This window comes from Meleagris gallopavo, chromosome 15 (assembly GCF_905368555.1).
Source record: "Meleagris gallopavo chromosome 15, MGAL_WU_HG_1.1, whole genome shotgun sequence".
Lineage (NCBI taxonomy): Eukaryota > Metazoa > Chordata > Aves > Galliformes > Phasianidae > Meleagris > Meleagris gallopavo.
This window is the reverse complement of record NC_139418.1, coordinates 14,991,780-15,004,173: the sequence shown is the minus strand read 5'-3', so window position 1 is coordinate 15,004,173 and position 12,394 is coordinate 14,991,780. Positions and strand designations below refer to the sequence as shown.

Here is a 12,394-nt window from a genome sequence, read left to right as displayed (position 1 = left end):
TGCAGTGTGTTGGTTTCAGACCTTAAATTATCTCTGCACCTACTTACAGGAGGGATTTACATAGCAACCAGCTGCTACTTAAGGTTTCAACTTAACAGGAACAATGAAATGCTTAAAAAGCTGCCCATTACTGATGACTTGTGTTGGCAGCTAAGTGTTATTTGTTCAATTCTGCACGTGCTGTTCAGTGCAATGTTAGCTGATTGTCAAACAGTACAGCACAAATCAAAGTTTTCCCATAGAACTAAATAGAGCAATTGCTCAATTTTGCTTTTTAACAGTATGAAGCATTTATTTTAGACAGAAGAAACGAACCTCTAAAGGGCCACCCTTAAAAAAACCTACTTGCACACCCATGTGCAACCTTCAAATTATTGGAAGTTTTCCTAGGCTGAGTTTCATAGTGCAAAGTGAAGATGTATTTTACAGCCCAACATGCTGCTATTTTTCTGAAAGCCCAAACTCTGATGCTCAGGCTTGAGATCTGACAGTTTGCACCGCAGCTCACTTTTCCATTAAGAATACACAGAACAGAAATACAAGACTAATTAACCAGCTGTGATCAATAGGAATATTTTTACTTTCAAATTGAACAGCTCAAAATGTTTTAACACATTAAGCCTTTCTGCCATCCGTGTAAGGAGTGTAGTTGTATCTCCATTCCATAAATGGGGAAAGCAACAGGCAGAGAAGAGGTGATTCACTGTATCTCCTAACTGGCCAAATCCAGAAGCCAGCAGTTCTATATCCCAGGCTTTGATCTGAACCACCTGGCATCTTCGCAAACCTAGAGAGGCCAGAAGCTCTTCCCTCCCTCAAAATGCTGTTGGAAGTGAGGCTATGTTGAGTGGAAGAAAGGTCATCCTGCAACCAGGCAGTCACCTTTTGTCCTCACACACTCCCAAAATAAGCACCATGCAGGAGCCTAAGGAATCCAACCACAGCACTGTTATCTACAACAGCTATTGAGGAAAACTCTCGTCGTTATGTTTATGAATATCAGGTGGCATTAATTTAAGGCATTTTAAAGTCAATATTAACTTTCCAAACATCAATTGCATATAGAAGTGGCTACATAGAAGCATTAATTGATTCAATGTCACGGCAGTTTTTAAAGATAATTGTTACATTTCGTTTCTAAATTTCCAAAATAAATAAACAATTATCTGGGATTTCCACGTCACAAATAATTATAAACCCCCACAACTGGCAGTGAGTCCCCAGGCTGCCAGACCTGCATGGCAGCAGATGCTCTGGCCCAGCCCAAGTTTGGAGGACAGGGTGCACTGAAGTCCCACTGATTCTACGGCTGAATATTTTATCTTTGCTTTTTTTTTTTTTTTTTTTTAGTTACATGAAAATAAATATCTTGATCATATGGAAAATGCATCTTTGGAGAATATTTTTCCAAATTATTATTGTAGTGTACAGTATTCGGTAGAATACTTTTAAAATATTTCTAGGAATAAGCCAGCATAATAGCGATGTCTTTTGGTTTGTATGCTAAATAAGATGTCTGATCACCACAGGGCAAAGATTTTGTATTCTAGGCTCTCTCTTTTTCATTCTTAACATGAGTGCTTGAAAGAATTCAGGTTGGTCTAAACGTGCTATTTTGGGGGTACATCAGAGCATCCAAGAGTTTCATTTTTCAATGACACATAACAAGATACTGAACATTCTTATATTTGTTAGAAGTGTCAATGGTAAAAAATGCAGCACTAACAGATGAAGAACCAGTGTGAGGATGGATACAAAGCACCAGTGATCTGGAGCTGCACTCACAAGGGTACGAGCAAACCAGAAAGCCCATTTCCCATACAAGGTACTGCTGGAAAGCTCCACAACAGACAGAGGCTTTGCTCATCACTGCTTTAAGCAGTTCTGGAGTTCACAACTCTCTTCTTCTGAGCCACAAAGCCTCATTGATCTGCAGGGCCAGTCTTGTTAGAGCACGGCATTACTTCCTACTACAGATTTCTTATGGTAACTACAAGGAGCTCAGAGTCAGACCCAAAAGTCTTACACTCTTAGCTTTCTTCAGACAGTAACTTAGTCTGTAAGTTTTGGGTTCTAATTCGGTCATCTGCAAGTCTTTAAAATTACATTCTAAACCACTCCCCTAGAGGTAGTCAAAGAACAAAAAACCTAGCAAAAAAAACCCTACTGATCTCATAATCTGGCTCTAAGTGTACAGTTAACAGTGGAAAACAAGAAGTCTTACAAGAAATAATGTTACTCTCATGCACGTTAAAATTAGCGAACAAATTGTGGAAAATAAATGGAGAACATCCTCAATATGAAATAAAAAAACGGGTCAGAGGATACATCCCACAATGGACAATAATGGTTTATCTTTTATGACTTACAACACAATGATCTGATTACTGAATGATAGAAGAAAGATGCAGTTTTACTTAATAAAATTTAGTACTGTAAACTAAAGGCAGGTTCCAAGATAAAAGACCAAATTAATTTATTCAACTGTCTTTTCAAATGAATTGTCTTTTTAAACAGATGTGTTTGTATCAAACCACCCCATGTCCCAAAGCATATTCACAGAGAAAAAAAGATCATGGACTTAGAGCTTTTCATAAAAGCATCATTCATTATTACACAGCATTAACTATTGCAAAAAAGAAAAAAAATAGAACAGAACACGAGACAACTATTATAAGCAAAGGTCTAAAAGAGGTTTTGATTAAAAACTGCACATCCTCCACATCAGCAATGAGGTGGGATGCCCTTCAAGAAAAGCCATTTTATTCTTACAGTAATTTTGTCTCTGGCAAAAGCTTAGCTGTAGCAATTGTGCTGTCTGTGGGTAAGCCATGATAGATTACAAGCACACAGGCTTTCTTTCTATTTGAATATTTAATTATGTAGGTTTATGAAGACTCATTTATGTATTTTTTAAATGTTCTAGAAGTTGTTTCAGAGAATTTCTGGTTCATAAACTAATTTCGTACACCTCCACACGTGCAGTGGAGAAATGTCAATTGTACCTGGATGTTCTGGGGAGGAGGGAGTGGTGAGAGGGGCTATTCCCTAAGCGGCACAGAAAAATAGGTATTCATTTATAAAAATGCATGAACATACCTTCTGGCCAAGAAACAGACTTTTTGTGGACAGGACTGTGAAGCCATCTGCAGGAGTTCCCTCTGTTGTGCTGTCAGCACTGGCTGATTTGCTCACTTCTCCCTGCTTCTTCTTCCAAAAACAGAGTTAATTAGTTAACTCAAGACTCAGGGTACAACAGTGTTTAATAACACTAACAAATATGACATACACAAATGCTTACCAGGCAATAAAATGCTACAACAAACACTGGCATTCGGATTTTATCCGTAAGTCTGTAGTGGCTGATAAAAGCTGAAAGAATCACAGCAAAAATGACCTCAATGTCTGCATATCTATATATTCTTTTCTTGCCTATGATTGCACACAACTGAGGGGACGAATGCATTAAATGTTGAAAGATAAAATAAACTTTTAATAGCTTTCTAATGGTTTGTGTGCAGAAATCCTGTTTCTATTGATGTGTAGGCAGACATTCATTTTAAGGTACAAATCGGCTTGTCAGAGAACACATTTTGTCTCTTTGTGAAGGAGTGCCATCAAAGGTTTCACGAGACCTTTTAGAAATACTGCTTTGAAATGCATCTTTCCTTAGGGACGGTGCTGAGAAATACATCATGCTTTCTGCCTGCATACCAGTAAGGAATAGGCTGAACTTGTCTTTGTCTTGTCTGGTCATTTTCCTTTAGCTCCAGTAAAACTGTGGAGGGGCAGTTTCCTCAATCACCATTCCTTCCTTTCAATTATATGACTGAAGTAAAACGATAAGTTTCAGGAAATAATTGACTTACTGAATAAAAAAAGAGAATTAAGAAGCATCCTTTTCAAAGGATGCTTCATGCGGACAGTGAATTGACTGCTGCAGCTATCAATTGGTACCAAGAATCATTTCATATTGTGAACTGAATTACTACTTGTGAGCTCATTTCAATCTTTGTTGCCTCAGCACTACATATGCTGAAGCTGAAACACACGTGCAACACTAGGCAGCCACCTTTCTCCTATCACTTCTTTCCAAAGTATATAAACTAAATCTGTAGCTGAACAACCAAGACGACTGATACAAAGGTGTATTTGTGCTTCTAGAAGCTGTTGCCATGCTTTTCTTTACACAAATATTTTGAAAATTAGATTTTCATGGGTCCCATTTCAGTTCCCCTAGAATTTACTGTTAACTGAATACCAATATAGAAAGGAGACAATACAATTTATTGTGTGGAAGAAAAACAGAAACCCGCAACAGACTTCCTGCTTTTGTAATCAAGCAGGAAAAACAATCCAGATTTAGAAAAATTATTAGTGCACAGTTATAAGAAGCTTTGCACTTGAAATGTCAGCAACTAGGTGTTCTAATAAGGAGAATTAAATTCAACAGTCCAAAACACAGTGAAATGATAAAGATAGTGACCAAGTAAACGAGAGACATACAGGATGAATACAGAAGCTCTGTTTGACTCAGAAGGGAACATTTTCAAATGCAGTCTATTTCAGGAAAATGTCTGTACTTTTCTTCCTACTTCCATTATCTATTGATTTACAATGGTTATTTTGCAGAAAAAAACTTCCTTGGTTGCACGTGCACACATTAGAAAGATTCCCTACTCCTGAAACTAAAATTGGAAAAAAGGCAGCTACACGTTTTTCTTGGCTTTCTAGCATAAAAAAAATCATTTTTTGGACCTCTTGTTCTTCCCCTCAACTCCACCTTCCTTTTGAGTTAGTTTCATTGATCACTCAGAGTTAAAACACTAAGTCTAAACATGGAAGAATCTCCTTTATGTATACTAACAGGTGGACATTGTGGGTCTTCAGCTGAGCCAAAGAAATCGTGTGTAACCACGATTAATACAATTTCTCTGATGCTGCAAAAGCCTGAACTACCTGCTCTAGGAAAATTGCATCCTGCTTCAGAGGGACTATTTCACTCTGTCTGAATTTCAGCAAATGAACTACAGTAAGAGGAGTCTTATATTAACCTGGAACAAGAAGATTAATTCAGAAACCACAGAAAAAAACAACATCTGAAAACACAACTGACACGTTAATGGCTGCTGACATTATTACAAGGCAAGTGACCTAGAGTACTGTTTTTCTTCAACATTTACAACTTTAGAGTATACTCGAACAAAGTCCAACCAAGTTTACTCTGTCTAATGCAATGCAGACACTTGTGCAATCACAGCAAAGTGATCCCTACAGCTGCTATGTGAGATCCCACTTCTGTCTGCTGGTGCCTCCAGCAGTGCTCACCCAACAACCTGACAAAGAGTGAAGCACTCATCACTTGCCTGCCTGTCCTGCAGGCCTGTGCCACTTCTTCCACCTGCTGCAGGGATTGGGCAGCACTCTTCCCTCAGCATTTGCTTGTGCTTGTACTGAAATCACTATCTTTAACCACACGCTAAACTTCCCTAGGTGATGTTCCCTACAGCTTGTTTGGGTTGAAAATAAATGGATTACTCTACCTTGGATTTCCTTGCTCCTTTCTTTCCACCTGTTTTCTTTGATACAGTTTTTTTCTGTGATGGAGACTTTGCCTTCTTTGCTGGAGGTGGTGTGATGATGGCTTCCAGTTTTCCTTTTGAGCCCCGCTTCTTTGCCAACAGCTCTGGGTGAATATTGGGCAACACTCCACCACTGGCTATGGTGACCCCTTTCAATAGCTAATAAGAAAAATAAAAGTTGCAGATGACAAATTCCAGCATTTACACACCAACAATAGAAAATAGCGTTTGCTGCAAACTTCATACACTGTCTTGAGTTTTAACTGATTCTGCTACGTTTTTCAACATCTATCTTGAATAAGGCAACAAGAAGCAATATGAAACATCTCAAGTAAAGTTAATCACATATTGAGATATAACTGTAAAGGGAGTATATATTCTTCTTGCACATACGCTGTTACTGTGAATGTCACTTGAGCTCACACAAGAGCTGTTTCTTCATTAAGCTGTGAAGCCATGCAGTGAAGGCTGCTACCCAGCTACCAGAAACCAGGCTGCCCTGCAAAGCCCTCATGTCTGTGGCTGGGGATTCTTTGTTTTTCGAGGAACGGACCCCAAAGTCTATGGTACAGGACTGCAATATGTACCACGCTGTGTGAGACACAACGTATGTCTCCATTGCTGAATTTCCATCAGCAGGCATTTTTTTAAACAGAAATTATTTCTTAGAAAAAAGAACTTCAAATGGAGGGTAACATTTATACAAATCTCTATACCTGGAAGTCTTTCTTCAAAAAAATCTTTATGTAGTTGAAGAAAAGCAGATCAATACTCAAAAGTGTGCAGTTCATTCAAGCCTTTAAAAGCAGAGGTGAAATAAATCATGGTCTGTATTTAAAGCCACTTAAACCTTTTATTTTTTCCTAACATCTTACTGGGACTAATTAAGTATTAGGAAAGATAGAAACAGTGACATCAAAGTCTCTCAGGTATTTCCCACCTTCTGATTCACATTTACTGCTCCCCAACCACAACCCAGCGGGGCTCTCAGCTTACAAAAGGAGGTATTATTACGAAAGGAAAGCACTATCTACTTCCACACAAAAACAGAAGAAGGATGATTTCTTTTCAGCTTTATCCAATACACAGGGTTGGAACAATATCTTATCAGATGTTGTTTTACAGCACCTCCAAAAAAGGGACGTTAATTGTGGCCACTGCCTCTGGCTGACACCACAACACTGTAATAACAATGCCCAATTATTTTTTTGCTAAATCAGATATCTTGAAATCTGTAAAGGACACAGACTTGCAAGAGTTCCAGAACTCTTCATTCTGGGGTTGCCAAGACAGACTTCAATGGGAACAGGATAAGTCCCATGGAGTCCTAAGCTGGTTAAGGAAGAAGACAAAAACCAACCAAACAAAAAAGCGCTCTGAGAGTTTATGATAATGCTCTTGTCTTCAACAGAAGTGACTGCAGCAGTGCAAGCAAATGTCACACTGCATTTCCTGTGTATTTTCACGCATTGGAAGTATCCTGAAATATATAATTAAGCTGAGTGCTCTTTTTTGTCACACAGCCAGTGTGCTAGTGAGCGAATGGGCTGTTTCATGGTGGGCTGTTCAATAAGCAGAGGTCTTGAATTACAATTCAGCTATATGGAAAGACAATTTTAAAAGCCCTGAAGGAAATCCCGGCCCTCACACGGTGGGGTTTTTTCTTACCTGATTTAATTCCTCATCATTTGCTACAGCCAACAGGATGTGTCTAGGAGTGACTCGACCCTTCTTGTTGTCCCTTGCTGCATTTCCAGCCAGCTCCAGAATTTCCGCTGGGAAAAAAAAAGTAAGCCCCTTTTAATTACACAGTGATTTTTCTTAATGACCACAACATATTACTTAGCATCCATTAAAATATATATAAATAAATAAATGTGAATACTACAGTGTTATTCCTGACTGCTGTCATATAACCTCAGTGAAATAGCTACGCCTAAAATCACTGTATGCTTTCCTAGGTGCAGTCACCAAAGGCAGAATGCACATGTGAAGACCTGTGGTCTAAACTATATTTACTTTGTCGTCCTTACAAAGTCCCCAACTTTTCTGTGTTCTTCTCAAGTTTACTGTGTGTTTATTTCCCCCAGTTCCCTTTTCTATAATGTGGCAGAGGACCAGATGTACAAAGGTAGATTTTTTTAAAACCTGTCACAAATACGAATTCTGGCTTGCATGGCTTCCACTTTTTTAATTGCTAGAGAACTTGCTATTCTCAGTTCCTTACTTGTAATGTTATGGAAGCGTAAAACACACATCCAAGTTACGATACTGCAAATACAAGCTATGCAGATGCTACACTTAATGATTTTTTTTTGTCTCTTAAAGAAGTCGGCCAGAAAAGGTAACTGATAAATCATGTTTGTTTGCTCCTAGTAAGTAGATCATCCTCTTAAAAGAAATTTCCAGCCCTTATAAATTACACTTAACAGCTGTGCCTATGATGACTTTTATTGGAATTAGGAAAGATTAACTTGCTTTCCTATAAGGATCTACGAAGCGCAGGGCAGGAGCCTTACCTGCTAACTTCTCTGTCTTCCACTCAACAAGCCTTAGGCAAAGAACCTCATTAATTAAAACAAAGTCAGGGGAACAAGAAAAAAAGATATCGTATGTTTATCTGACTTCGCAGTTACAAGCTACAGCTGTCTTCATTATCCATACTTTTGTTATCCAAACTTTCACTTCCCTCTGCACAGACTGTTTCACCACTGCTTTTGGAACTCTACCTTCTCTAAAACCTGGAAGTGTTTGGAGGAGAAAGAAAAAAAAAAAAATTGCCTTTTATACACCTAGAACATGAAAACATGCTAAAATTTAACATTAGAACTTGTGTATCAGAGTGCTTTCCTATTTAATAAGAAAATATATCAAGAAAGCCCTCCCATAAGCTTGCATTAGAGGCAAATAGAAGTAAATTAAGATTGTAATCCTAACATGAAAAAGATCAAAATCAAGGGTTGCATGACCACATGTCTTTACTGTAGCACACAGTAAATGTCAAGCAATACCACATAGCACAGGCTATGGCTTTTCATTAGACTGAACGTGATTCTCCAATTATTTTTCATCACAAGTCCCACAATAAGCTAACAATGACATCTGCAGGAAAACGTACAGCTGCTTCTACAGTGAAGTTTCATCAAGGATTTTGGTGGACTTTCACCATTTTTGTGTTCTTTAAAGTGGGCAATTTACTTTTTTATGGGGCAAGACAGAACACAAAGTTTAAGCCCTGGAAAGTAACTCTTATAACATCTCACGCTGACAACAATTAATTTATTTTTAAAGCAGGATTAGCAGGGTAAGGTCAACCTGGCTATGCTTTCCACACCTCCAAAGAACAGAATTAAGCTGGCATAATCCCTTCCACATACTTCTCATAAGCCACAGCTCAGACATTTGTGGTTTAGCCTGCCTTGCCTGTTGTGACAGAGGACCTGTATCACATTCCAAAGGGCAAGCTGTGCTCTTGGTTACACCCTGTGCATTCCCACTGACCTCAATAAGATTCTTTGGCACTGCAATGCCACCACCTCCACCTCTCCAGAGCAGGAATCGTTTTGTTTCTATCTCAGAGTTTACTACTGGCTGAAAAGCACGGCTGCAAGCAGCAGACTGCTTTTTGGTTTGCCTCTGCTTCCCCCACCTCCACTCCTTTACTGCGTCAGGCACTGCTGAACAGTTGGGCCGTGTTATTCTCTGCAACCCAAAGGCATAACTATGCAGGCAGGTCATTCTGTAACTAAAGAGTCTAAGAAAGTGTTATGCCTGTAAAGCACAGAGGAATGTTTTATTTGTTCCTCATAAAACTCAAATGTCTGCCCTGTACAGTGGAGAACTGTTCTTGCAAGTGCTAAGCCCTCTTCCTTGGACAGGAAACTCATTTTGAAATTACAGTTTTCTAATGGTCCTTTAGGGAAGTTGAGGTACCCCGCTTCCTTTTCGGGAACAGAACGCTTTGCACTGCTGCTGAGGACCACAAAAGAGGAGCTCAGGGAGAGGAGGAGGGCATGGAGGGTGGGTTTTTTCTTTTGACCTTCTCCTAACAGCTCCAGCCATAATCAGGCATTGCTTGTGCATGCAGAGAGCCCACAGCACAGGGAGCTGCACAACCCTGCTGTGTGCACAGGGCCGGACAGAGGGGACCCTCAGAAGGGATGGGGCCAATACAGAGAACAACTTCTTGATTTAGAACTGACAGAGACAAACCCAATCCAGACCCAGCAGATCAGAGCCTTTATGTATGCTGGAAATGGAGACCTTCTGGATCCAGATGGGATCCGAACTACGTGGCTGGATTCTGCTTGCAGCCATCTTCCCTTTCATACCTGATTTATCCTACTTTGAATCTACAAGATTTAAAGGGTGTTTCACCCAATGTTTTAAGCTAATATTAAGTGAGGCAAAATCTAGCCTTGTCAGTAAGGGAGTTGATTCACATTTCCAGAACAGTCTCTCTGAATGTAGGCACATGGTTAAAAGAGCAGTAGGTGGAAAAAGGTAATTAAAACTGGTTTGATCCCAATTCTGCAGTCAGATCCTTCTTTGTGGCAATGTTGGAAGCACCCATCTATCAGCTTCAAGGGGCTGAGTCACCAAAGAGCTCTGCTTCATTAAAGGTAACGTTCTAATGATGTGCTGCACCCCTACAGAGAGCACCACGAAGCTGGAACACAGGCAACCAAATGAAGGGCCTAATGCACAGATACATACTTGGTTTTTGTTAATACTGTATAAGGTTTAAGGATTGAATTATATCTAAATTTTTCATTTATGAACACAAAGCAATCGAAGTCTGCCTGAGTACGTGAACAAGTAAATAAATACTGATCATCTATGAGAACTCACATCAGATGAATGTTCAGGAATATCCATGCAATTCAACAGAATCAAGATGTAAAGCTTCACTTTGGCTGAGGCAAAATAAATAAAGTCCTACGAGCTTCCATATCAGACTCACTAGGCACATATATCCAGCCAGAAAAACAAAGCAAGATCACTTTGCAAAAATGAGGGCTCACAGAAAGGAGGAAAGTAGGTTGCATAATGTCTGCTCCGCATACATTTACTCAAGGTATTTCCACCCTAGAGAATAATTACATGGCCACCACTCAGGCAAAGGCAGCTATGAGACATACTTTATAGAAGGAGCTTTTTTTTTTTTTTTTTTGAACATGAGAGAAGTATACAAGTTGTTCATCACGACGAGCTTTCAAAAGATAAAACTCTTCAATTTTTGTATATTGAAATTTCGGTTACTAGGAAGAGATGCTCTTTATGGCTGGCTTATAAATGACTTTTAAATGCTTTTAAATGCATTTCAAATGACAAAAAAAAAAAAAAAAGAAAAAAGAAAAAAAAAAACAAGCAGAACAACACACATTACCTGCAAATGTAAGAAAAACATTCAGTAAAAAGTGGTAGAGAGCAAATAATTAGGAAAGAAAAAACTAAATAGGAATGTCATGATGTATGAACTACTTTCCTGTAGCAATGGATGCGTTAGGAGTCAGACTACAGCAAGAACACATTGGTTTGATTGAAAATACACAATTTAAAGCAAATGCTTGAAGTGGGAAGAAAGTCTTAAGTTGGGAAATTTTTTCTTAACTTCAATTTAATTTTCATTTATACAAGTGAAAAAATCCTTTGCAATGCTTGGAACAAGGCAAATGGATATTGGTAATGAAAACTGGACTAATCCTGTTCTCAGCACTCAAACAAAAGCACCAGGGTTTTTTTGTTAGTCTTTTTTTTATTATTATTATTTTTTCTCCCTCTTGAGGTTTCTAAAGTTCAGTTCAACATTTTAAAAAGAGAAAAGAAAATAGGTTGTATATCTTTGTGCTTAAGCCTGAGATAAGACCACAGGAAAGGCTGTTCTCGAGGCTTTTCCTACTCAAACACTATCAAAAATTGTTAGAAGTCTCTACAGAAACCTCATCCTGGAGCAAGCTGCCAGAGCAAGTTCCTCATCCTTGACTTGCAGAGACCTCTCTGCTCCGATCCTCTCTTGGACATCCTACAAAGTTCCCAGTTCCATTACTTGCATTTGTTTCACTGCTGCTCACTGAGTACCAGGCCTTTGGTGTTTCATAACACTTGCAGATTTTGAAACAAGAACTCAGCCCTGAAGTTAAAATAAAACAAATCACTGTTGGACATAAGCAAATCAGGCACAGTAGTAACTATAGACCTCGATATAAACAAAAGTGTGTGTTTTTCCCACTCCTATGCAATGCACCAGTTCATTTACCCTAACAAAGTATTACCGGTCATTATTGACTAAAACTCCTTTAGAGCTCAAATGACAGAGCCTTTAGCTCAGCATGCATTCAGGCTGTTGTACTTTCTAAATGTAAATACTCGATTTAATCATGTCTGAGTTCATCCCAAAAGTGTTTTAGGTTTTGTTTTGTTTTGTTTTTGTTGTTGTTGTTTATGTCTCAAACTAAAAATCTGCTGTTGCATTGAATCCTTTTGTCCGCCTTCTCTTCAGGGAGATGAAATCATAGCTTTGAAAATTAAATTCTTAACAACTAACAGGTGATGCGTTGACATAAAGCCAACTTCTGAAGGCTGGAGCTCCAACAAGGAACTTTTTCCAAAAGAAATTTCAAAGCCTCTCCTTACAATAAAATATTCGAGAACAATATCCAGAAATGAAAGAAAAATGAATGCTGACACAATTCTATTGAGAAAAAGTGTATTGGCTACAGAGCCAGCTATATGACAAGGAGTCTGTTCATTGTACTTTAAATTAATCAACCTTCCATCAGCATTTTATTGACTTCAGAATCATTCTGCAT

The 12,394-nt window shown here is 38.7% G+C and overlaps 1 protein-coding gene across 6 annotated transcripts in view; it reads right to left on the bottom strand.

The window, feature by feature from the left end:
* MACROH2A1 (macroH2A.1 histone) overlaps positions 1-12,394 on the bottom strand; it is a 44,799-nt gene that overhangs the window by 15,904 nt on the left and 16,501 nt on the right. For 3 of the 6 annotated variants that reach the window (XM_085236461.1, XM_085236463.1, XM_085236466.1), the window contains exons 3-5: positions 7,251-7,357; positions 5,544-5,741; positions 3,100-3,210 (exon numbers count right to left, since the gene is read on the bottom strand). In XM_085236461.1, the coding sequence (XP_085092587.1) occupies positions 3,100-3,210; positions 5,544-5,741; positions 7,251-7,357 (416 nt within the window). Of the gene's footprint in view, positions 1-3,099; positions 3,211-5,543; positions 5,742-6,298; positions 6,389-7,250; positions 7,358-12,394 lie in introns of those variants that run through there. The other 3 variants (XM_085236462.1, XM_085236464.1, XM_085236465.1) reach the window with 2 other exon arrangements.